General features: G+C 46.7%; 2 protein-coding genes across 2 annotated transcripts in view; both read left to right on the top strand.

The window, feature by feature from the left end:
* The window catches only part of otogl (otogelin-like), a gene marked incomplete at both ends in the record, with an annotated part of 38,304 nt that extends 30,873 nt beyond the window's left edge, over positions 1–7,431 (top strand). The window contains 9 exons of the mRNA XM_079742856.1: positions 293–397; positions 519–556; positions 791–854; positions 1,001–1,179; positions 1,441–1,545; positions 2,084–2,203; positions 2,483–2,528; positions 6,930–7,009; positions 7,231–7,431. Of these exons, the coding sequence (XP_079598982.1) occupies positions 293–397; positions 519–556; positions 791–854; positions 1,001–1,179; positions 1,441–1,545; positions 2,084–2,203; positions 2,483–2,528; positions 6,930–7,009; positions 7,231–7,431 (938 nt within the window). The remainder of the gene's footprint in view (positions 1–292; positions 398–518; positions 557–790; positions 855–1,000; positions 1,180–1,440; positions 1,546–2,083; positions 2,204–2,482; positions 2,529–6,929; positions 7,010–7,230) is intronic.
* A 3,504-nt stretch (positions 7,432–10,935) lies between these two features.
* The window catches only part of ptprq (protein tyrosine phosphatase receptor type Q), a gene marked incomplete at its 5' end in the record, with an annotated part of 28,361 nt that continues 13,087 nt past the window's right edge, over positions 10,936–26,209 (top strand). Inside the window, 20 exons of the mRNA XM_079742855.1 lie at positions 10,936–10,983; positions 11,714–11,825; positions 12,584–12,689; positions 12,793–12,904; positions 17,087–17,156; positions 17,342–17,541; positions 17,859–18,087; positions 18,835–18,963; positions 19,661–19,810; positions 20,399–20,562; positions 20,846–21,362; positions 21,558–21,719; positions 21,825–22,004; positions 22,112–22,219; positions 22,459–22,740; positions 23,174–23,455; positions 23,873–23,993; positions 24,141–24,295; positions 24,592–24,737; positions 24,827–24,998. Of these exons, the coding sequence (XP_079598981.1) occupies positions 10,936–10,983; positions 11,714–11,825; positions 12,584–12,689; positions 12,793–12,904; positions 17,087–17,156; positions 17,342–17,541; positions 17,859–18,087; positions 18,835–18,963; positions 19,661–19,810; positions 20,399–20,562; positions 20,846–21,362; positions 21,558–21,719; positions 21,825–22,004; positions 22,112–22,219; positions 22,459–22,740; positions 23,174–23,455; positions 23,873–23,993; positions 24,141–24,295; positions 24,592–24,737; positions 24,827–24,998 (3,445 nt within the window). The remainder of the gene's footprint in view (positions 10,984–11,713; positions 11,826–12,583; positions 12,690–12,792; positions 12,905–17,086; positions 17,157–17,341; positions 17,542–17,858; positions 18,088–18,834; positions 18,964–19,660; positions 19,811–20,398; positions 20,563–20,845; positions 21,363–21,557; positions 21,720–21,824; positions 22,005–22,111; positions 22,220–22,458; positions 22,741–23,173; positions 23,456–23,872; positions 23,994–24,140; positions 24,296–24,591; positions 24,738–24,826; positions 24,999–26,209) is intronic.

The following is a 26,209-nucleotide window of genomic DNA, read 5'->3' as shown; positions in this document are numbered from 1 at the left end:
GTTTGTATGTCTCAATGTGTGTGTGTGTGGGGGGGGGGGGGGGGGGTGTTTGTGTTCACCTGGTGCATGCACGCATGCACCAGGTGAACACAAACACCGGTCGGGCTGAAATCTGGTTAGCTAATGGTTTGCTAATGCGTGCAGGATGGATTCCGTCCGCGAAGTGAGTGCCTGTCCGTTTGTGTGCGTGTGTGTGTCACTGTGTGTGTATGTGTGTTTGTATCCATGTGTGTGTGCAGCAGGGATGAACACTATGTACGTGGAACATTAAATCTTCTCTTGGTTTCCACAGTGTGTGACGTGAACCTCTGCCCTGGACCACCAGAGAGTTGTGATCCTGGTCTCTCATTGGTCCAGACGGCGGTCCCGGGTCAATGCTGCCCCCAGCAGCGCTGTGGTACCGGACACTCACACTTTAACATGGCTTAAAGAGTTCATATGCATGACTTCCTCTGGAAGCTCTGACTCTCTCTCTCTCTCTCTCCCTTGTACTCTCTCCCGATATCTAAATTTCCCAGAGTGCCAATGTGACAGCTCTACCCCCGTTTGCCAAGTGGTAAGTCAATTTAGGTCTGGGTCCCTGCATCACAGCATCGCAGCTCGTTGAGCTAGCTACAGCTTGTTGAGCTACTGAAACTCGTTGAGCTACTGTAGCTCATTAAGCTACTGCAGCTTGTTGAGCTAAATACAGTAGCTTGTTTAGCTAATACAGTAGCTTGTTGAGCTAAATACAGTAGCTTGTTGAGCTACTACAGTAGCTCTCAGTCCAACCCAACGTGCTTCCCTTCAGGGGGAGCTCCTGGTGGAGGTGCCTGACGCCAGCACGCACTGCGGCTGCCCTCTGCATGCATGTCGTGAGTAAACTGCAAACGTGTGTGTGTCCGGTGTGTGTGTGAATCTTGACAAATCCATTTTATTTATAAAGTGTTTTATAACTACTGTGTGTGTGTGCGTGTGTGTTTGTGTGTGTGTGTGTGTGTGTGTGTGTGTGTGCTTGTAGAAAAGGGAGAGGTGTGTGTTTTCCAGGGTGTGACAGTGCTGGGACCGGGCCAGTCTCTGGTCCAGTACTTTGAGGCAGACCTGTGCTACACCGTCCACTGCCTCCACAATAAGGACCGAGACACTGGCTTCCACTCCATGGAGATTGCCTCAGTCAACTGCTCCCAGAGATGTGGTCCAGTACGTCGCCTGTCGTGTGTTAATGTCCTAGGTCTTTACTGTTGCTAAGGTCCGTGCTGGAAGTCTATGGTCTACTTCCAGTCTATCAAGATGTGTAGTCTGTAGTCTTTAATTTCCTCCCATCTATTTTGGTAGAATCAATGCAATAAAATATGAGACTCCAACCCCTCAGATGTGACTTCATATTGACCCCACCATCGTTGATTCTTATTTCTTCATTGTTTCCCATTTGGTGTTCTTCTTTCCCTGGCTCCTGTGCAGCACCAGGTGTATGTGGCGTCCTCCGACCCCCAGGTTTGCTGTGGTTCCTGTAGGAACGTCTCCTGTAGCCACAGCAGCGACAACGGAACCACAGAGCTTTTCACTGTGAGAGCGGGGAACCACATGGGCTGCTTGAGCCTGTGGCAGATTTGTGTTAGTGTGTGTGGAGTGTGTGTGTGATTGATGGCTGCTTAAGGCAGCTCCACCTGACTTGGTCTAGGGGGGCCTCCACAGTGCGCTTGTGGTTGCCTGAGGTGTAACGTAACGTAACCTTATGTTTCCTCACGCTTTTTCAGAAACGCGGATTCAATTTGATTTTCAATTCTGAGCTGGGTATTCAATGGGCTACATTGACATATACAGTGCATTTTAATACACAGCTCAGACCCAAATACCTGTTCTCTGCAGTAGGCCATGAAGGAAAGGGGCTTGTTAGTATATGTGTTGATCAGATAGGAGAAAGATCAGAGACCAAGAATGATAAGAGTGCAATTCAATTTATTTCAAGTCTGTTCTTTAATATGCCTGTGTGCATGTGTGTGTGTGTGTGTGCGTGTGTATGTGTGTGTGCGCGCACATGTGCTCGTGCATGTGCATGTGCATATGCATGTGTGTGCATGCGTGTGTGTGTGTGTCTCTGCAGGCGGGGAGTTCCTGGGTGGAGAACTGCACACGTTATGACTGTATGGAGACATCTGTGGGAGCAGTGGTCCTCGCTTCTGGAGTGGTCTGCCCACCCTTCAACGACACAGACTGTGTTCAAGTAAGAACCGTAGCGAAGCCTTTTTTGTGTGTGTGTGGCTGTGTGTGTGTTTTCAATTAAAGTGGCAGTGTGTAGGATTTAGCGCCGTCTTGCGGTGAGGTTGCAGAATGCAACCAACTGATGTGCACATGGGGGGTGAGGTTGTGCATGGGTATTGACAGACATGTCAATACCTGACATGTCAATACCTGACGCATGACAGGACAGTCATGCGTCATTGAATCCATGACCCTGTTGAGCCCTGCTGTCACTCAAACCAACCCAACCCTCCTCCTCTAGAGTGGCGGGGTGGTGCAGAGCTACGTGGACGGCTGCTGCAAAACATGTGAGTCATTCAAACCTTTCTTTACGACGCTTCTCAAGCAACGCTTCTGGCTGTCAATCAGAGGGGTGAGCGCCTTGTTGCCTGGCAGTGGATGGGCTTATTGGCCGAGTGGTTTGGGGGTGTGGCCGGTCGTACAGGGTGGTAAAGGCCTATTGCTGGGATCAGGTGACGTTATATCGCAGAGTTCTTTGCACTGCTGTTGGTCCCCAGATCTTAATGGTTAAGATGCTGGCGAGTTATAGCTCCGGGCTTAGACCTGACCCTAACCGAGCCTGGGCGCGTTCTGTCTGAAAAACCCATATGGTCTTAGTAAGCTGGCTGTTGTTGGCTTTAAACTAATCTGAGTGGTTTGAATGACAAAAATCGGTTCATCATTAGGCTATGTGCCGAATCTTAGTGAATAGCCTATTTCCTCTCCTGAAGGAGCCGCAAAGCCAGTGTGGTACTGTTGGGCAGAAACCCAACACTTTTCAAATCGTAACCTTTTATTGACATTGTATTTTTTACCCCGAGCCTGGGCCAGACCTGGACTAAGGAGGTGGGAGGGGCACCCGGCCCGGGACCGGGCAGAGAATCAAACCGTTGATCCATTTCAATGTAAAGAAACAGAAAAGTGACTCAACGAAAAACTTTGAGGCTGGGGTTGCTACTCAGGTGTTCGCTGTTGTCCTTCCTACCATTTGGAGAAGGATGTTCTTCTATTGGGTGCAACCTACGGTAGCGCTTTATATTAAGGTCCTTGTATTAAACCTTAGTTAATATGAAATAAGACCTTATTATATGCTTATTAACATTAATTTGTGTAAATAAGACTATCAATAAGTGTTAATAATAACATTATAAACATGTTTATTGTGTGACTATAAGACTTTTATAAGCACTTATATGAAACTTGTTAACTATTTATTGGTTGCTTAATAACATAATAATGGTCTTATGAGTTTCTTATAGTTGTTAATAAACACATTTAATGAGTCTTAGTAACTTACCTATTATATCATTGTTAAACCTTTACTAAGCATTTTTTTTATGCTTATTAAGGTTAAATAATCCTTTATTAAACTGCCAATTATACGTTTTGCAGGTACGGGATCTAAAGCGGGTACCATGCTTATTAAGGTTAATAAGTCCTTTATTAAACTGCCAATTATGCATTTTGCAGGTATGGTATCTAAAGCGGGAACAATGCTTATTAATGTTAATAAGTCCTTTAATATACACTTACTAACAGTTAATCAGTACTATATGTTATTAAGGTTGATAAAAGGTAAAATAAAAAAAACATACACTGTAAATACAATGTAATGGCGGTGAAGCACAAAAACAAACTTTAAAACAGCTCTTCTGAAATATATTTGTTTTTTTAATTTTAAAAACTTCAGAACATATTCTTCAACATCAACACTAAAATAAAAATGACTAGACTAATCCGAGTCCGGCTTCTCGATGGCCTCAGGGGATGGTTGAGAATTCTTCTGGCTGATCTTTCTTGTCACTGTATAAAGAAACACAAAGAAAATTGACCACAATAGACAGCAGACAGGTTACAATAAGCATTAAGCCATTTAGACATGGATTCATGACAGAGCTGTTCGAATTAGATACGTTTGGTTACCTAGTTTCATATGATAGCATAAGCTAAACGTTAGCTCAAATATAGCACGCCAAAGCCTGAGTAATGTAAGCCAAAAAGGTTCGCTAGCAAACAGGTAGCTAGCTATAACCAGCGACCGTTACTATAGCATTACATTCTTAAACTTACCAGAGAGTCACCCTCCAGTTCGGACCTCTTCCTCTTATGGCTGGTTCAGACTACACGGTTTCAGCCCGATTTTCCCCCGATTCGTTCGTGGCAGACAAATTTGCGCGTTGTACATGATTTTGAAAAGTCGGCGGCGAGACGAGGTCTTGTAATGTGACATGCTTGCGGTCTGCGATTTTTCCGTCTACAACGTTCGAAAACGCCACGTCGAAAGTTTGGCATGCCAGAAATTTGGTGGAATCGCATGAAATATCCATTGTTGACATGGAGGGAATCCCGTGAACAGCTGGAGCTCATGGGCAATGTACTTTGTACTTTTGGCTTGAGACATATTTTTGCTTGTGAGTGAAAACGATTAGCCAGCTGATCAAAAACAACTATCACAGCTGATCGTGCCTGTAAAATAAACAAAGAGGCATGGCGGGAGTCGCGTAACCATGACAACAACTGTTTATCAAAATAATTTAAGTGTGGAACATGGATGCAAAACATTCCGAAAATTATATTAAAACGATAGTGTGGACAGAGATCGTTTTCATTGCGAATGTGTGTTTTTATGCTTACCCGGGTTAGTGTGGACAGGCCTTAAAGATTCTAGAGCATCACACCCTCGTATCTTGTAGTGTGGCCAGTCTTCTGACGAGTCAAGGCCCGATATCCTGGCTCTGTGATCGCATAGTGTGAAATGTTAAATCGTCGAGGAATATCTGAGAATCGTGTGGTCTGAACCAACCATTATCTATGTTCTCTGTGCTTGTTCCTGTGTTTTGCGTGCTGACGATTCCGACATGTTTTCCAAACGTTCGTCAAACATTTCATCAAGCATGTGCGTCAAGCCATCATCCACTTGCATAAACATAACTTCCGGTTAAAAATGACCTTCAAAATAAAAGACTTTAAAGGATATATTATATGAGGCACAAAGCAGATCACACTCGCTCAACATGTGCAGACTTATTAACCAGGGTTCGAGTTAGGTGGTAGCAAGTGGGAGCTGAGCTCCCATAGAGAGAGCTCTGGCTCCCATGAAAGCAGCAAACTCAAACATCTGTGGGGGTCTCTGAAAATACAGCAGCATAATATTGTAATTACAAATAAAGCTATTTTCCCTTCCACATACAGAGTAATAGTGACGTTAAGTAAGGGATAATAGAACGCCGGTCATTATCGGGAAAATAAACCCAGTCAGGGCGAACCTTGCTTCGACCTGAAAGGGCCTAATTTAACAACTGAGCGCAAGGCTGGTACGGTCTCTCTCCCACCGCCCCCCCCCCAACAATTTGGCGCAAGGCCGGTACGGCCTATTATTATTATAAGCATATAATAAGGGTCTTATTACCTATTAACAAAAGCTTATTACAAGGACCTTAATATAAAGCGTTACCCAACCTACTTCAACTGCATAACGGGTAAAGGTGACATTCTCTCTGTCTGTGGACTCAACAGCCTTATCCGCTTGACCCGCTTTAGCGGTGACCTTTGCAGTGTGGCGCATCGGGACACTGGTGAACTGGTGATAAGAGCGTGAGATGGTGCAGGGGCTAGGGTGAACCCGGCAGGGAGCGAACGGAGGAGCGCATGCAAACCTGCAGTAGTCCTTTCCTCTGGGGTGTGTTGGTGTGAAAGGCCTCTGTGTTGTAAACCAAACGTGTTCTTGTGTGTGTTCTCCTGACAATCGTTACACCGGACGCCCAACGACGATGCATCTGCAGGTACTGGAGGGGGTGTTTTACCATTTACCGTTAACCCTGTAACCCCCACTGGTAGTACTAACTGTGACAAAGGTACTGCCTCAATACACCCTCACCCAACACCACCCCAACTCTCTCACTTTCTGACAGTTGTTTACCTCTGAGTGTGTGTTTGTGTGTGTGTGTGTTGTGCCTCCATGTGCGTGTGTTTGTGTTTGTGTCACCTTGATATACCTTGATAACATAGATCATCAGAATGTGTAATAGTGAAAAATTATTCCTGTAAATTGTAAATATGGTGATAAGACCAATAATGAGCAGGAATACTAATGTGATCTATTCCATAGAATGTGCCACAGTATAGTCGTTCTACCCTCAAACATTCCAGGGTCCCACAGCATTTTTTTGTTGATATGTGATTAGTTCAAAGAACGAGTAAGGTCAGGTTTGGGTCATTGGCCAAACAGAGAGCAGAATCCCTGTACTACACCCCTTATGAACCCTATGTCAATCAAAGCGAGCCCCTACTGCTGGGCAACAAAGAGTCGTGCTCAATAGACTTTTCATTGTGTGTGAGAGTCTTTGGTCTCTATGGCAGAAGAGAGCAATGTTGTGTGTGTGTGTGTGTGTGTGTGTGTGTGTGTGTGTGTGTGTGTGTGTGCGTGGGTCCAATGTGTGTATTTATATATTCAAAGTTTGTGTGTATATGTTAAGTGTCTTTGTATGCATGCGTTTGTGTGTGAGTATTAGTGTGTGAATGTGTTCAGTACGTGTATATTTATTTGAATGCGTGCGCAAATGCCCTCACATAGAAATAAACAGAAATGCTTTTCAGCCATTTAACGTTCTTACGGTTGTATGGAAAAGGAAGGGCTTTCAGTCACGGCGCTCGCCAGACGAGTGAGCTCCGAGTGTTTCTCTTCATATCCTGTGTGATTACATATCCAGGCAAAGAGGACGGAAAGACCTGCAAGCGTGTGGCCATTCGCACCACCATCCGAAAAGACGACTGCAGGAGCAATGCCCCGGTGAGACCCAGATTTACACAGTTCAGGTCTGGTGTTGAAACCATGGCAACCGTCTCTCCTGGTTTCACCCATACATTGGTCAAAATGACTTTGTTCACTAGTATTGTCGTTCAAAGTGTGGACATACCAAAGAGAGCTCAAGAAGAAGGTCTTTAATTGTTAAATTCACATTTCAAGTACAAACAACTCCCTTTAACAGTTTTTAATGAACATCGATACAGGTGACGGTGTATTCCTGCGATGGCAAATGTCCGTCGGCCACCATATTTAACTTCAACATCAACAGTCACGCCAGGTTCTGTAAGTGCTGCCGGGAAAGTGGACTTCAAACGCGGACGGTCACACTCTACTGCTCACGCAACAGCACCCTGGTCGACTACAACTTCCAAGAGCCTCTGGACTGCTCTTGCCAGTGGAATTAGCTTTAGAGTTTGTACAGATTAAGAGATGTAACATGTGCAAAAGGATAGACATATGGACAGGATGTGGGTGTGGGTTATAGGTATTAAAAACAGCCATGTTTTGTATTTGTTGTACGTGTTACTACCATTAACAGAGACCTAGATACTTAAGCACTTTAGTCTTGTTTATCTTATGAGTTGTTTTTCTATTCATCTTTGTAGTGCTTCCAACCACGATGAAATTAACATTATTTTAAAGTATATGCACAGATTATTTGATTTTATTGAGCAGATGATGGCCATTACTTTCTATTGTAAACGTATTGCTTTTAAGCATCATGCTTTTGCATTCAAACCCTCTCATTGTATTTCCTGGCTTCCTTTCAACTGCATAAATGGTGTACTGATATTGTGTGTCAGGGCTCCTGTCCTTGGGGAAGTTTGTTTAATCATTACTAAGGGCTACGTTTTTCTTCTCTGCAGAATCTGTTTTTTGACATGCATAGGTAAATAAAACATTGAAGACTTCCTCGTGGGATGATTGCATGACCTTTTTGTTGATCCTACCTTCACCTCAGCGTCAGGGGCCCCTGTGGGAGCTTCCAGCACACACCACACCTCCTCAGTAACGAACTGATGCAGCGTTGTACTGATGATGCTGTTGTATTTTAACCTGTGAGGTTATTGACCCTGTAGGATGGGGATAACATGCCCCCCTCTTTCCTAAAACTCTCATCCCTAATCTCAGCTTCTCTTGGGATTTTGAACTATCACGTAATTCCGGAAAACAGAAAACAGAGCAGTGTGTTTTACTTAGTAAACTCTTGTGTGCGCTTTTGTGTCTGTGTCTGTGTGTGTGTGTGTGTGTGTGTGTGTCTTTGTGTGTTTGTGAGATGCAGAAATGATATCTTTGAAGGTTTTTATATCTCTCTCCTGGTTCTAAATACGATTTAGAAGTGCAGCGCAGCAGTGACCACAGGGGGCGCCAGAACACCCCCTTACCCTGTGGGCCGTGAGGTACAGCTACACACTTGACCCATCTAGTCAGCTAGTCAGCTAGTGTATGATGTCATCAAACTCACATATAGACGTTATTATGGAGGGTGGAATAAATGACCTGTTAATGGATTATGCTGTAAGGGGGGGGGGGGGGGGGGTTGTCTTCCTCACTATCTGAGCGTGGGGGCCTGTGATTGACACCAACGTACCTTGAATTGGGTAAAACTATTTAAACACATCCTAATGCTAGAGATGATTGTTTTGCTGTGGTGTCATCGATATCTGGTCAGGATATGTGTGACTGCTGCCATTGTGTTTGTCTGCGGCGCAGGCAAGTGGACTGAGAACACTGAATGACTGAACGACAGTGTGAAGGACACAGTGTGAAGCGTTCAGTGTTTTTCTCACGTCCATTGCCTGAGATGCCCCGGGACGTAGTGCTTCCGGCACGGATCGTGACGCACACTGGTTGGTCTCTCTCTCTCTCTCTCTCTCTCTCCCTCTCTCTCTCTCTCTCTCTCTCTCTCTCTCTGGGTAAAAGCTGTCCATCTGGGTCAGGCTCTACTGTTACCAGTGGAACTAACTAGCAAAAGCATTCACCTGTTGGTCGCCAAGCAACCGTTTGCGACACAGCTCATCTTCAGTTACTCACCCGTTTAAAGATGCACGACTCGCTCTGAGCAGCAGCCAGGGAGACCACAAACTGTTCAGCACACGCAAGCACTCAGACGCGCACACACGCACACACACGCACAAACACAAACACATTAACACACGTGAACGCAAGGACACGCAGACACACATGTGCACACATACGCACACGCACACATTCACACACGTGCATATATGGACGCCCACACACATACACACATACAAACACACACACACACTCACACACACACACACACACACACACACAAGCAAACACACACAGACGCACACACATTATAACAAGAGCATGTAATAATAGTAAAAGTGTGATAGCATAACGTTGTCTCCACAGACCCAGCAGGATTATGTGCCCCCCACCTGCTCAGGGGGAACTCCTCCTGGGCCACGGTGAGCTGGGATGCCACCCTGGGCCACTTTGACTCCCACAGAGTAACCGTCATCAATGACTTGACTTCTCGCGGTACAAAGGAAGGAGAGGGCTGCCCTGGTCACAGGATTGACTGAATGCTGCCACTATAACGATAGCATGGAGAGGCTGAGGGATGGACCTGAGAGGATAGCCTGTTCTATGACTGTAACCACAGGATGATCTAGCGGTAGTGCAGTTCAGTAGAGAAGTAGTACTCAGCAGAACGCTAGTATGCTGCAGTACATTACCTTCTCAGAATAACAACCCTATCTGCTCACCACTTGATAGAGAAGTCCATACCATTCCTGACTATTTCCTTATTTTTCCCTCTTTATCTCTCTCTCTCTCTCTCTCTGAGGCTGAGCCCCCACCAGGGGAGGACACGCTCAGGTAAACACACATGACCCCGCCCACGGGCACCCCTGTGATGTGTACCACCGTGGCTAACAAAGTTAGCATGGGCTTGTTGTTGGGTTTATGTTCCACATTCACAAAGATAAATGCCATCAGTGGAATATCATCAGCTGGAAATGCGATAACACACACAAACACACACACACACACACATTCTCCTCCCATTGTAAATAGGTCCCGCCCAATTTTGGCTCTTCCCGACTGCCAGGTGTCTGATACCCTAAAATGTAACGTTAGACACACACACACACACACACACACACACACACACACACAAACATGCCTGCACACACATATACACACACACACACAAACATGCCTGCACACACATATACACACATACACACACACACACACCTGCCTGCACACACACCTACACACACACATACACAAATGCCTGCACACACATGTACACACACACACACTCTCACACACACACACACACACACACACACACACACACACATGCCTCCATACACACCTACACAGACACACACACACACACACACACACATACCTGCACCCACACACACGACTACAGACACAATCCACACTAAGCACACAATTGAGTAAAAGTTTAAATTATTAATAAGGTAGACCTCATGAGCTCAGCACTGAATCATTCATTTTGTTCAGGCAACTAATCCTAGATGGCGAGGGAGGAGGAGAGAGAGAGAGGGAGAGAGAGAGAGAGAGAGAGAGAGAGAGAGAGAGAGAGAGAGAGAGAAATTAGGACTGGTGGATAGGAGCTAGCCCAACCCTATTGAAAGGGCCTGTTGTTCGGCGGTTCCTTGGCGCCTCCGTAGTGTGATATGCGCTGACCTTTGGGAAGACCTTGAGACTTCCTCACATCATCCTTCACCTGTAACCCCTGATCTCCCCTGATGCCGCTGCTAACAGGCTAGCTGTGGACGCCGTTCTTTCCTCCTTACTTTATTGGATTACACTGCAGACTTGAGGCAGGAGGGATTCACCTGTAAGGCCTCTGTAAGGGACAGCTTGCATTCTCGGCATCACTGTTGCTGGCCAGAATGCTCTTCCTCATAATCCTCTTCTTCCTCTCACACTCCTCTTCAAAGGTAAGTTTTCCGCAAGTCCTATCTGGGTATTCAATCAGTACATAGCAGCATGTACCTGGATCTATGTGTGTACTGCTTGTGTAATGTACAGATAAGGACGCCACGGTAAGTACGATATGTGTTATATGTGAGAGGTACAGATGTAAAACTGAACAGGTCTGGCCATATCTGTATCGGAGTAACAGCATCAAAACAATATCATATTTAGACTAATTGATCGTGTTTTGAAACATGACGAAATTAAGTACATATTTGAAATGGTTGCGTAACAATGACAACAGATTGGTGTATGACGATATACACGTATCTTACAACAAAGAAGTGGAAAGAGAGATCGAAAGTTATGGTTGTAAAACCAAAACTGCACAAAAGACGAATGGCGATTAAAAACTGAAAACATTGCCTTTTTTTTTTTATTGGCCCACACAAACAGTAAACACAATTCCGTCATAGTAATCACATGTGTTTCACTTAGAAGAAAGACAAGAATTAAATGATGGAAATACAATTTTCTATTAAATTGCTGTCACAGACGATAAAGCTTTTTTATTCCTTTGATTTTGCTAGGCTCTTAGGGCTGACATGTTTGAAAAGGACACCCATGGTAATGCTTATGAATAAAGAAATGCTAATTGCGAGCCTTGCTGTGTCACATACTGGGTTTGGCTCTGTGGTGTGTGTGTTTGAACGCTCGCCGTAGCCTTGTGTATGTCCCCTCGCTGCCTCCCAGGCTGACGTGGTGAGTGTGAGTCCAAGAACCGAGCTCATCGTTACCATGACAGCGGCCTCCTCCTCAAACAACCGCCCCGCAGTCAGCCGCATCCTCAGCAACAATAACACCGGTGGGATCACAGAACCCCCATACACTCACGCACTCACATACATTCACACGCACACATTCACACACATGCATGCACATATACATATTTTGTGTGCACGCAGGAATCCTATTTATTCCTGGATTATGCAGAGTGCAGCCTCAAACATACGCTCATAGACACACACACACACACACACACGCGCGCGCACACACACACACACACACACACACGCACACACACACACACATATACACACATACAGACACATATTACAGCAGAACTATTAACAAATCTGACAGGAGATTTGTATAACTGTATTTCAATCCATGTGTGCAAAATAGGATTAGCAAAAGTGTAAATTAATCTCTAAATGTGTACTGAGAATGTGTACAGGTAGGCATTTTGTAAATGTATAAAACATAGATCTTGTAAATGTGTGAACAAATCTGTTAATGCAAAAATTGATATAAATCGCTGAAATGGCTGAAAAGTAGTAGAGTATTTTACTCCAAGATCACTGGGGAATACTTCCGACTAGCAGTATGCAGGCTGTATAGCTACTGATGCATACAGACCAATCTCCACACATTTGCATATCGCCACATGCATCTGCAGATCTCTGCCTCTGCAGAAAGGAAGCAGCAGTCGCATGTAAAGAGATTACCAATTGACAGGCTTGTCTGAGTTGTAACAGATTACTTGTCTGTATTTCCAGCTCTTGGAGCAAAATACTTCAACTTTTATACCTCTTATACCTTTTACCCCGCCCCCCAAAGCAGTTGCTGCCGCCCCCACTGATCTGGTGGGAGACCAGGTGGGCTCCACCGGCATTATGCTCACGTGGCGCCCCGCCGACGATAGCGTCGTCACAGCCTACGTTATCAGGTATCTCCTCGTCATCCTCGTCATCGTCATGGGAAACCCACAAACCGATGTCCCTCTGCATGCTTCACGTCTTACCTGATGTTCATGGCTCCACTCTCTACAGATACAAGGAGGTATGCCCGTACCCCGACACCGACTTCAAGTACGTCACCGTCACTGATATCCCAGAGACCCTCCTGAACACCTTCGACCCAGGGTCCACCTACGGCATCCAGGTACCGGCCCAATATCGGTGTATGTGCATGCATCCCGGAAGACGAGAACGCATGTCGATGAAAGATTAGTGCAAGACACTTAAATATAATTTGGTTTAAGGCAGCATGATCGTAGGAAGACTCACATTGTAGGCACCCACATCATAGGATACAAAGATGTAAGGACCTAAACGGTGAAAGCAAAAGGGGTTCTCACGGTCTGAACTCTCTAGATGTGATATAAGGAACCAAAAGGTGAAGGCAAAAGGGGCTCTCATGGTCTGAACTCTCTAGATGTGATATAAGGAACTAAAAGTTGAAGGCAAAAGGGGTTCTCACGGTCTGAAATGGGAGCATGGTTAATTGGCCACACATATCTTGGCTATAATGGGCATACAAATGCAAACTAAAACCACACTTTGAAAGGGAGTGTGGAAGGGAGCTACCACTTTGTGCAAGGAGAAGCCATACAGGTCTATCAAACTAATATTAAAGTAAAAAAGGTTATTAATGGAATTAAATGGAAGTGAGTGTCGACAAAAGATAATAAAGTTAAGGTAATAAAATGTATTATTATTATTATTATTATTATTATTATTAATGTCTGGAGTTATATTGTAGGATCACGTTTGCATGTTTTGATGTGTTACACACAATATTGTATTATATTAAATGGGCTTTAATATGCTTTATCTGGTTCAATAATTTATCCTGGTTGAATTATTGATCATGTAAATAGATCTATGGATAGGCCCTTTCCACTCTCTGTTGTTATTGAGCTTCAATGTGATCACGCTTATTAGTTTTCAGAATTCATTAACCCAATGAACTTCATTGAAGCAAACTGGTTGTGTGTGTGTGTGTGTGTGTGTGTGTGTGTGTGTGTGTGTGTGTGTGTGTGTGTGTGTGTGTGTGTGTGTGTGTGTGTGCTTGCTTGCGTGTGTGCTTGTGTGCATATGCAATGGCGAGAGAGAAAGAGATAGGGAGATAGAAACACTCACACACTATGAGTGAGTGTTGTTGCTTTGACAGTGTGCACCTATCATGTTACTCCGAGTGTTACCGGTATGCTCTCTCAACACAGTACACAGCAAGCTCTCAAAACAGAGCTTTGTTTCATGAAAGTTAATCACAAAATGTTACAATAATGGTCTGGTCCACATTTTTGATAATGATGAGTAATGCTTAGTATGGTTATTATGAATAATAGTATGCATCATATATTATTTGTATAGTTGTCTCTTTATATTTACTATTGTAGGCCAAACATTTAATGATTTGTGTTGACATGAATGTGTTGTCATTGGTGATATCGTCTGTTGTTTGGTGACTGACAAATTATTTCCCTGAAGCATGTTGACCGCACTAAAGATAAACAGGGTCTGATGACCACACCTTACCTTCACATAAATTAATTAGCAAACGCCACCGTTACTCTTTCTGTCTTTCTGTCACTCTCTCTCGAAGAAGGACTTATGAAAGACTCACTTGTTCAAGTTCTACCCCTATCTTCACCTTCCAAAAGAGTTATCCTCTAAAATCAAACCCCATTTTTTGAAGATGACAGATTGGAAAGGATCCTGTCCAAATATGCCAAACAAACTGCCGCTTACCCTATTCTACCCGGCTCTAAATGGCCGGATCAGGTTCATGTAGAAAGTTTTCGAAGGCAAACATTTATTATTCCAAATGCACGGCTTCCGAATTTGGATGTGGATGTGAAATTCATGCAGGAGGGGAAGGAATATGTGTTATATTCATTTCCTCTAACAGCAGGAAGGGTTTTGTATGTGGAAAACAGACAATTTAGAATATCATGCCCCATGCTGTCGAATTTGATAATGATGAATATGAGGAATCACTCATGGAGAATGGTCTGCAACCTTTAGTGGGGGAAAATGTAGATGTTCTGGAGCAGCTTGTTCAGAAGGATAAGCAGAAGTAATATTTCTAGACCGAAAAAATTCCTAGGCGGCACAAAGGGTCAGCATAAAATAAGCACTGTACAGAGCCCGGGAGGTAACATGGGAGTAATCTGTTTATAAAGAAACGTAGTATGTGCGCTTAAGTAAGTCACATGGCGCATGAAGTAAAACGCACGCACGGTTTACTAAAGCGAGTGATTGCTTCAACCCCCCCCCGCCCTAAGCTATTTCATTGATCAGACAGCCCAATGTATGAAAGTGTAATGCAATCACTTGAGGATATAAATTCCTATACCTCAAAAACCCAAGAGAAGCTGCCTTTAAGGGCTGAGAGCTATAGGAAAGAGGGGGCGGCATGTTATCCCTATGAATACAAACTACACAAACCCTTGATACTTTTTTTTTGTTACTATATTAATCCTAAACTGGCCTCTTAATCATAATCAGCCACATTGGGAAAGGTAATGGTTTGAGTCATGGCTCTAGTGCAGTGGTTTTCAAACTGTGAGGCGCGCCTCCCCTGGGGGGCGCCAGAGTTCTTCAGGGGGGGCGCGACGTGAGAAAAAAATAAACCAGAAAAAGTAACAGAAAAAAACCGCAAAGACGAAGACTTGCTGTGTTCGAAATCGTTCCCTATTCACTCACTCACTATTCCCTATATAGTGTTTATGATATAATGCACTATATATGGAAAAAACAAACGAGAATTCGGACACTACGCTGACCATTTCTATACGTCATTTGCGTCTGTAATTGCGCCGGGTATTTTGTGTAACGCAGACAGCTGCGCCCACATCATGTAAACAAACCGGGCACCCACGAGGAAAACTGGAGGTTGTATTGATGTTGAATGTTACATTTCCTTGATCAATTTTTTTAAAATTAATTTTGAATATTACATTTTCTATGTTAAATCCCAAATAAATTGTTGACATTTCTATTCGTTTTCAAGGTTATTCAGCTTCTTCTCCTCCGGAAAACACGACCGCATTGCATTGTGGTATACGGGAGTAACATGTACGGAGCATTGTATGTTCACTCAAATTTTGGGTATTTTAAAAACACTATATAGTGCATGAAATTTACCACTGAGAATTCGAACACCACTACAAAATGGCGAGCACCCTATAGTGCACTATATCCGTGATAGGGAACGATTTCGAACACAGCTACGCAAACTCATTGCTCGCACTAAAGTTGAGGTGAGCTAAAAAGGAGGCTAAACTGGCAGTTTACAGATTAAGATGTTCAAATGTATTTCAAAAACGTTAAGCAAAAACATGCTTAGATAAAGGTGTTAAAATGTGTTAAGAAATGTGTTTAAAAACGCACAAAGATGTTAGAATGTTTCATAAATATGTTTAAAATGTATCAAAAAAATATGATCAGAGATCTTTAAAATGTGTAAAATATGATCAGAGATGTTTAAGATATGATCAGAGATGTTTAAAAAATGTGTAAAATAATTAAAAGATCTTTCAAAACACAGGGATTTAGAAAAAAATGGGGGGGGGGGGCTCAGCTGAAATTTGTTCTCTGAGGGGGGGCTCACTCTCTCATACTTTGAAAACCCCTGCTCTAGTGTCAGTGTTGGAGTAGCTACTCTTCTCTTCCCTGATCTAACTTGGCAAGCTGGCCAGTCGTCTAGACACCAAGAGGCGGGAACATGGAGAGGTTCCACTGGACATCCTTCACATTGGCGGTGGCTCTACAAGCCTCCCATCTGAGTGGGGACTTGCAGTGGCGCGTCCTCCACTTAGCTTTCCACCCTAATCGTTGTGTCTCAAGGTTGAATCCTGAAGTCATACCGACCTGCCTTTTCTGCCTGGCCCCAGACACGGTTTTAATTTTTTTACTGAATGTTTCGGACTGCTAGCTTTTATTTTGTCTTCTGCAATATTGTTTGAGAAACCTGTTTTTCTTTTTGATCAGAATCCTTTTCTGTATTCAGTGAGATGCAGTAAGGAGAAGGTTGGGAAGGATTTAGTGTGGGTGTTTAAAGTGATGGGCAGGACTAGGGTGGCAGCTGATTTTGCATACTGTGAAAGGACAAATGGTGCTATGGTGGTGTCATATGCTCAGTAGACTCTATTTAAGACAATGGGGTTTGTGTTTATATTTTTTTGTTTGATTCAAATAAGGGGAAAGAAAATTGTGCTTCAAAGTGAAAAGTCTCTCTCTCTCTCTCTCTCTCCCTCTCCCACCCTCTCTCTCTCTCTCCCCCCCTCTCTCTCTCTCCCTCCCCCTCTCTCTCTCTCTCTCTCTCTCTCTCTCGCAGGTGGCAGTAGAGACGGATGATGGTGTGGGGTTATTCAGCAAGACTTTGTACATGAAGACGGCAGAGGCCGGTGGGAACCACAGAGACTGTACACAATAAACAGATCAGATATATCTACATACACACAATACCAAAAGCAGCAATGGAAATGTGAATTATATGAAACACGATGTACAGTTGAGGTAGACATTATGAATAATATACATAAAACTATATAACTCCATTATTATATACATTGTGTTCTGTTCCTTGCAGCCCCCGGCCTAGTTACCAATATGACGGCGGTAGCTGAGAACCACACCTTTGTGATGGTCACATGGTTCCTCCCCCGTCGTATCAACGGCCTCATCACTAAGTTTGCACTGAAAGTCAAACACGCCCGCACCAGCCAGACTGTCCGCACGCTGGAGCTGGACGCAGAAGACATCATGGCGGGAGCTCTGCCTCACTGCAACGTAGGGTCTCTCTCTCTCTCTCTCTCTCTCTCTCTCTCTCTCTCTCTCTCTCTCTCTCTCTCTCTCTCTCTCTCTCTCTCTCTCTCTCTCTCTCTCTCTCTCTCTCTCTCTCTCTCTCTCTCTCTCTCTCTCTCTTCCGTCGATTAATTCTGTAGTATGTAAGTATGAGAGTGTTTTGATTTCAGATTTTTTGTCTTTATTTGTTTCCGCTGGGCCAACAATGTGTGGCTAGATATCCCTGACTCATGTTTCACGGTCTAGGCATATACTGTCTCCATGTCTGCTTGCGTTTCCTAAGCATGAGGATCTGTGTCCAGGACGCCGCAGACATCCTGACCCGCGGGACCACCAGCCCGGCCGACATGACGGCCACCGCCCCCTCTATCACAGAGTCTGCGGTGCCCCCAGCTGCGGCCTGGAGCGTGCCCATCTCAGTGGGCGTGGACCAGCTGCGGCCATACACCGCCTACCTGTTCGAGGTGTCAGCCTTCATCACGGACGGGGAGGGCCAGATTGCCTCCTTCATGGTCCGCATGCCCGAGTCAGGTACGCTACACTTGCTGTGACGCGGCCTGTGCAAGAACCACATGAGGACGCTAGATAGAGCTTTGTCACACCTGTGTTGCCATCGTAGGACAAAATCTCCTGTCGCTACTGACTCATAATTTGTGTGATGATGGACACCTGTGTTTTTTAATTGTTTCGTATGATAGAACAACAATCTGTGTGTGTGTGTGTGTGTGTGTGTGTGTGTGTGTGTGTGTTCAGGGGTCTAGCACAAAACTGCCCTATACTTTGGGCAGTCACTGTGGGCCCCCTTCCTCTCTTGATCCACATATCTCCAACATCTTTTAAAAAAAAAATAATAATTCGGCAAATATAAAGATCTGTTTTGGTGTAGTCACTAATGAACTGCTCAGACATTTAAACAAGTAATAATAATTCAATATGTGTGTGTGTGTATAAGTGTGCACAGTTTTAAATTCCGCCACATTTCAACCCTCCGTTCTCGACATACTGTAGCCTACATTTACCTTCATGGTCAATGTGGTTTGTCTGGAGTATCATGCTTAAGAGAACATTTAATTCCATTAATTTAAAAATATATATATTATATACAAAGTTCAGTCACTCAAATGTTGTATATTATATGTAATATATTCTATTATATATGTATTCAGCCAATTTATAGTTTCTTGCAAAATGAATTACTTAGAAACAAAATACTTTCATCCCAGCAAGTCCCACTTTCCGCCACTATGATGCCCCTGTGTGTGTGTGTGTGTGTTACAGCACCTGAGGACTCTCCGCAGAACATGTCCATAACTCAGATAACATCTACAACCATCTCCATGACCTGGGAGCCTCCCACCATCATCACAGGACGATTTTCCTACGTGGTGTACCTCTCTGGACCCGCAGGTCTGCACACTCACGGGCATGCCAACACACACACACACACACACACACACACACACACACACACACACACACACACACACACACACACACACACACACACACACACACACACACACACACACACATAGACACGCACACACAGACACAGGGAATAAACAAACATACACACATACACACACACACACGCACACACACACGGATTTCGTATAGACACACACACAAACACACATGAATACACACACACACACAAACACATGAATATACACATAGACACAGACACACACACATACATGAATATACACATGGACACACACACACACAAATTAATACACACACACCCACACACACATGAATACACACACACACACACACACACACATGAATACACATGTACAGAAACAAGCACACACAGACACAGAGAATAAACAAACATACACACACACACACACTCACACATGAATATACAAGCACACACACACACACACAAACACATGAATACACATGTACAGAAACACGCACACACATGAATACACATGTACGGAAACACGCACACACAGACACAGAGAATAATCAAACATACACGCATGCACACACACACACACACACAATCAGAGACACACACACATTCAACGCATCTCATATTTCCTCATATCCAGACCAGTCCTCCGTAACGTTGCCGTTGTTGTTCTCGTGTCAGGGAACGTTATGTACGAGAACGTGACGGTGGACGAGCGTCTGGTGCTAGCGGGTCTGCAGCCGTACACCCGCTACACCGTGGCCGTCCGGGCCAAGTCCGCCCGCGAGGTCGGCCCTGAGGCCGCCTTGGAGGTCAGGACCTCCGCTGAAGGTAAGGGGGGGCCTCCACACAGACCAACTCAAATGGTTCTGTTTTGAAAGACGCGAGGAGGAGCAAGTAGCAGTAATCCCAGTAAGTCTGTGCCACTCAAGACATCAGGAATTGTCAATTGTCAACACCTGACAGTGATATCCATAATTACCAGAAGAAATGTCTGCCTTACATAACAGTGTGATAGACTGTGAGGCTGACCCAATGCATTGCTGTACCGGTCTAGATACCTGACGTTTGTTTGCCATCAGATCCGTGTCAGCATCAAGCCATTGGTCCATCAAGCTGCCTGTCCCGCCCTTCACAGCACCAACCGATTAACTTGCCTTGTTTGTTAGCATCATCCTCCTCTCTCCCTTGTAGGAGTAAAGCGTCACAAGAGAGTAATCAAGGCTAATACTGTGTTAAAACTGCCCTATGTACCCCCTATGTTTTCACCAAAATCTATCTTCCCAGTCATTTTTTATATGCCTGTGTGTGTGTGTGTGTGTGTGTGTGTGTGTGTGTGTGTGTGTGTGTGCGTGCATTTTCTAGTGTGCTAGGGTACATTTTCTTCATTCGTGGGTGTGTATGTGTGTGTGTTTCCAGCACCAAGTGCGGTGTGGGATCTGAGGGCGGAGGCGGTGGACTCTGTCTCCATCCGCCTGAGCTGGGGCATCCCGGCCCCGCCCAACGGAGTGATCACCCAGTACCGGCTCCAGGTGCTGGCAGAGGGCGCGCTACTGAGGAACGTCATCTTCACCAGGGAGCCGGTACACTGACTCTCTGCCCTTTATCAGCACCTCCACCAGCACGGGGCTCAATCGCTGCATTCATGGTTACATTTAAATAAGGCAAATGTTTTCCCTTGGGAACCTAATCAGGCATGGCACCGAGCTCATAGCTATGATGTCACCTTTGTCCATCCGCTGTGGTCTTTTGGTCGGATCAGTGAATATCAATCACATTTTCTGCGATGTATTGTGTTGTCAGCCGAAAGAGATACGAAGCCAAACTACCGACTAAAATACAAGGTTTATTGTTCTGTTTTCTCAGAAGGAGAATGACACGGACACGGACTGGGTCAGCACCTTGCCTCCAGACCCCCGCCGCCTCTCAGGGCGGCGAAGGCGGTCGCTGGGCCCGACCGTGACCCCCTCCCCGCCGGCGTTCACCCCCACCATCTCTGACCGCCGGCCCCCCTCCAGTACGGCTTCTCCTGGGCGGCCTGTCTCCGACAGCGGTGCTCTCACACCGCCCCCCCTTGCCGACGGCGGCAGCCTCCTTACCGTACGCCCCATGGCCCAAGAGACCCGCCCCGCCCCTGACAGCAGCCCCAGCGGCGGCCGCCCCGACTGGGCCTCTACGTCCGCCTCGGCGCCCATCAGCGCGGCGTCCGTCGCTAACTTCGTCACCGCGCCACCTTCGGCCGCGTCTCCGCCTTGGCTGACCCAGCAATCGCAAGCCTCGGATGCCACCTCTGACTCCTCCCCCATGGCGGTGACCTCGGGCCCGCCCCGCACCCGCCTTGCTGACGTCAGCGGCCGGACGTCCGTCTCTGCTTCTCCGGCCGGTAGGACGCCTCGACGGCTGCAGCGCATTGGAGTCTCCGGATTCCTTGTAAAAAGGACATTTACAACTTTTATTCAAACTGGCTCAAATGAAGCTCTCTGTGGAGCAGGTGAGTAATCGGCTTTGTGTGTGTGTGTGTGTGTGTGTGTGTGTGTGTGTGCGTGTGCGTGTGCGTGTGTGTGTGTGTGTGTCCTAGGCCCAGTGAACCTAACGATGACGCTACCGGATCTGTCCACGGAGATGTCCTACGTGGTGACCGACCTCAGGCCCTTCACGGCGTACGCCTTCAGGGTCAGCGCCTCCACCGTGGTGGGGGAGGGCCCCGCGGCACAAGTGGAGGAGAAGACCAGCGAACAGGGTGGGTGCAGCAGGTCCCACGCTGGTCGGGCTCACCGTCCGTAAGACCCCGCGCTGCTGTTTCGCCGGTCCCGAGATAGTAACCCCCCCGATGTTGTTCCTTCAGTGCCCAGCGCCGTGCTTGACGTGTCCTATGAGATCGTGAACTCCACCTCCGTGCTGGTGAGCTGGAGCCCGCCGTCGCAGCCCAACGGGCGCATCCAGCGCTACACCGTCTACGGCCTCAACCTCAACACCAACGAGAGCCTGGAGCTGCACACCAACAGCACGGGTGTGCTGCTGACGGGTAGGGCGAGCCACCCCTTGTCTCCGCCCGCTTGAGGTGTGGCCGTGTTCGTTCGCCACGGCCGAGGCCCGACGGGTGCTCTTTGATGCTTTTTTCTTTTGGGGCAGATTTGGACAAATACACGCCTTACGTGCTGCGCATCGCTGCCTCCACGATGGTCGGAGAGAGCTCCCTGTCTGAGGAGGACAACGTCTTCGTGGTCACCGAGGAAGACGGTGTGCGCGCTACACCACATGCATGACAAGAGAACTTTCTATTCAATCAATCATAATAATATTATAAACGACAGTTGTTATTATTAGTGTTATTAGAAATGTATTTGTATTGCACCTTTGAAAAATGTTTAAAAGTGCACACAAACAGACCCCCCCCCCCGCCCCACAGCAGAGACACCGTGGCGACGCCATTGACCGTAATAACCGACCCCCTCCCCCCGGGACCCCCACCCTCACAGAGCCCGACTCCCCCCCTGAGGATGTGGAGGTGGCGGAGACCAGCCCCACCACGGTCACCCTGACCTGGTCCCCGCCCGCCAAGGCCAACGGCCTGATCCAGCGCTACGAGGTGCTGTACTGGAACCAGACCTTCTCCTCGGCGGTCAACACGTCGGACCCGGGCGCCACGCTCACCCACCTGAAGCCCTTCTCCCGCTACCACGTCTCCATCAGGTCCTACACGCGCCTGGGCCACGGCAACCACACCTCGGACACCCTGCAGCTGCTGTCCGGAGAGGACGGTAGGCCCGCGCCCCGGCGTCGTTCCCCTCCTCATGAAGACATACCACCGGCTGCAGTGCCCCGGGGCTCACAAATCTGAATTTGAGACTTGTGTTGGAAGATCAGCTCTGGCCAAACAGGATGTTTCACTTTCTTTTGCTTCCTATTTGTTTCCCACCAAAGTTGGCAAACACAAACTCAGCCAACAGTAGTGAAGTTCAAAAAGTGTTTTATTGCAACACAGTTTAGACGGTGTGTATGAAATACACACAAATGAAACAGGGAACAAGGCGTAACCCTGGGCTGTTGCGTGTTCTGGGTTCCGGCTAAGGCTCTGTGCCGCCCCCCCCCCCCCAGAAGTTCTGCTATAGTTTATTCAAACTGCTGGATCCGTGATAACAACGCCCTCAAAACCACAACCCTGCATCTCTCTCCCTCCCCCTCTGGCTCCAGTGCCGGGCAGTGCGGTGTACAACCTGAGCTACGCGTCGCTCAGCCCCAGTGAGGTGAACCTGACCTGGCAGCCCCCGCTGGCGCCCAACGGCGTCATCCTGCACTACAGCCTGGCTCTGTGGAACGCCACCCACTCGCTCAACCTCACCTCCAACGCCAGCTCCCTGTACGTCGGCCACCTGCGCAAGTACGCCCGCTACAGCGCGACGGTGCAGGCGCACACGCGCGCCGGCCCGGGGAACTACACCAGCGAGCCGCTCAACATCACCACCCTGGAGGACGGTGAGGGGGCGGGGTGGGGGCGGGGTTGAGAGAGGTGGAGGTTGTCAAATTTGTGTGTGTCTTTTTTTTTTTACAATGCTTTCAGCGTCCGTTGGAGATGCTCGGACGACGTCGCTTTTTCTCCTTTTTCAACTTTCAGAAAACGGTGGCCTGAGCTCCGCCTCCTCCCTTTCCTTCTGTTTCTGTGTCTCACTCTGGCCTGCGTCTCCATCCTAACGGCTTTACTCCCAAGGTTCCTCTTGCGGTAGACAGGAGGCTCATCCCCGTGCATCGCCTGAGCCCCGTCTTTTCTTTCAGCGCAAACCTCTGAAGCACTCTTGAGGACCTTGTTTACAGACAGGCAAGCTGGGGGTAAGGGGGAGGGTCTTAGTGGAGTGAGTTCCATACCAATCGGGAAGTGTTTGTCCAACCTCTCAGCGCCAGACACGCCCCCTCAGTTCCTCCATTCGAAGAAGGTGTCTGACTACCAGGTAAAGCTGTCCTGGGACCCCCCGCTGGAGGCCAATTCAGACGTCCTGTACTACATACTCAGGGTCTGGTGAGTCTTTAGTTCGCAGATACCAGTGCATCGCAAACTGCATGCCATATAAAAAAAAGGGGCATTTTGACAGCAGCATTTTCACCGTGTGTGTGTGTGTGCGTGTGCGTGTGTGTGTGTGTGTATGTGTGTGCGTGTGTGTGTAAGGAATGAGACAAGCGAGACGTGGTCGAACGTGACGGGCACCTCGGTGGTGATCTCAGTGGACTCTGAGAGCCAGTACAACGCCTCCGTCTCCAGCTGGACCCGCCTGGGAGACGGAGGGGTGGTGGTCTCCATCAGCTTCACTACACTGGACTCAGGTACTGAAGATGAGCTCTTGCACACTCAAAATCTAGAAAGGTCAACGGGAAGGCTGACCAGGAAGATGTATGTTTTCATTGGCAGTCCGCAATGTCAATGTTGCCAACACGTGCAGCGTTCGGATTGGTTCCCTAACGTTTGCCACGTGTAACTTGTACATACAAAACATCTTGATGTTAAAGATGATGGTGATGTACTTTGTGTGTGTGCAAGTTCTACTCATGTATATCGTGCGCTTCCACACCTTGCAGTTTTCACTTCTGTTTTCAGTTTGGTCTTGATTCTCCTCTTCCAGAGCCATTTGACCCCCCACAGAACGTGACGGTTGGTAACGCGACCACCTCCTCTGTCTCCTTCACCTGGATGCCCCCCAACGAGCCCAACGGCATTATTGTGCACTACACCATACACTACTCTGAGAACGGCAGCTTGGCCCAGCAGGTCAGACAACGGTGGAAATGTTTTTAGTTTTTCTATCTTTACATTTGACCTTTGACCCAAACCCCCCCAATGTCCGTCTTCTTTTAAAGACCATACCAGTGTCTGCGCTGCCCCCCATTGGCTCCCCTGGCTCGCCCTACTCCTACACTCTGAAGGGACTGGTGGGAGGAGCCAACTACACCCTGTGGATGACCTCCAGCACCTGGCAGGGGGACGGAGGAGTCAGCAGCCCGCCCCTCACCGTGGTCCTACCAGAGGACGGTCAGTCACACACACACACACACACACACACACACACACACACACACACACACACACACACACACACACAGATACACACACAGACAGAGATACACACACACACACACACACACACACACACACACACACACACACACACACACACACACACACACACACACACCTGGCCACACTCAAACACACACACACCTGTTCACAGACATGCACACACTCACTCACTCACTCACTCACTCACACACACCACACACTTCTATACACATAAGATCAATATATACACATACATAGAATCATTAGATTAAAGGAATTACTGCATCAAAGTGTTTGTTGGTCCCTCGAGGCTCAGGCTGCACACTTTTCCCCCTAACTTTTACACACAAAATTATATAAAAAGATGTAGTTATGAACTGAAAGGACATGAGTCAGAGTCTAAGCCGGGCAAAATGTCAGTTTGTCCTCCTGAGACCCTGTATGCCGGGGACAACCAAGATATGTTTCATTTTTCCTCAGCCTGAAGGAGGTAGCAAGACATAAAGCAAGCAAAGTGAAAGATTTTTTTTTTACCCAAATGAGACTTTCATTATCAGGGACAGTGTAGATGATGCACATTGCATTTGTACATACTTCTAACATTTGTTTTTTTTCAACATGTTTAAAATCAGCTCATTGTTTTTATGTGAGGTCAACAACTGACACTGACAATAACAATGTGACTGCTTGTGTGTGTCATCATCATGCATTCTTCTGTCTGTGAATAAAAGGCTCTCATACTGACTGTATCTCTGCCTGTGCCCTACTAGCCAACCCTCGGTCAGCCGGACCTCCAGAGTAAACGGCCTCTCCCGCACAACCAAGCCCGTCAGGGGAGCTCCCTCCCCTGGGCTCAGACCCCCACACACAGCCAGCACCTCTCCTCCACCTCAGCCACTCTGTGGAAGAAACTCTAGAAGTCTGACTTTCTGTAGTGAAAAAAGGAAAAGGCATTGCCTGCTCTCTGTCAGCCAATCACTTGCCAGATCCGAGTGTTCTTCCTGATTTAACTCCTGATATGATTATCTTTTCTTTATGTAGAGAATATCTATGTTCTAGCAGGTGAAGCCTCTTGTTTAAATGTCCTGAACATACCGTTAGGACGAGCGGTATGCACGGATAAACTACACAGACTTCACTTCTTCCTCCATACTTTCTCTTTTTAACCTGTGGAACTTCCTCTG

This window comes from Pollachius pollachius (genome assembly GCF_949987615.1).
Source record: "Pollachius pollachius genome assembly, chromosome: 9".
Lineage (NCBI taxonomy): Eukaryota > Metazoa > Chordata > Actinopteri > Gadiformes > Gadidae > Pollachius > Pollachius pollachius.
Note: the sequence above shows the minus strand (reverse complement) of the source record. Positions and strands in the feature narration are given on the sequence as shown.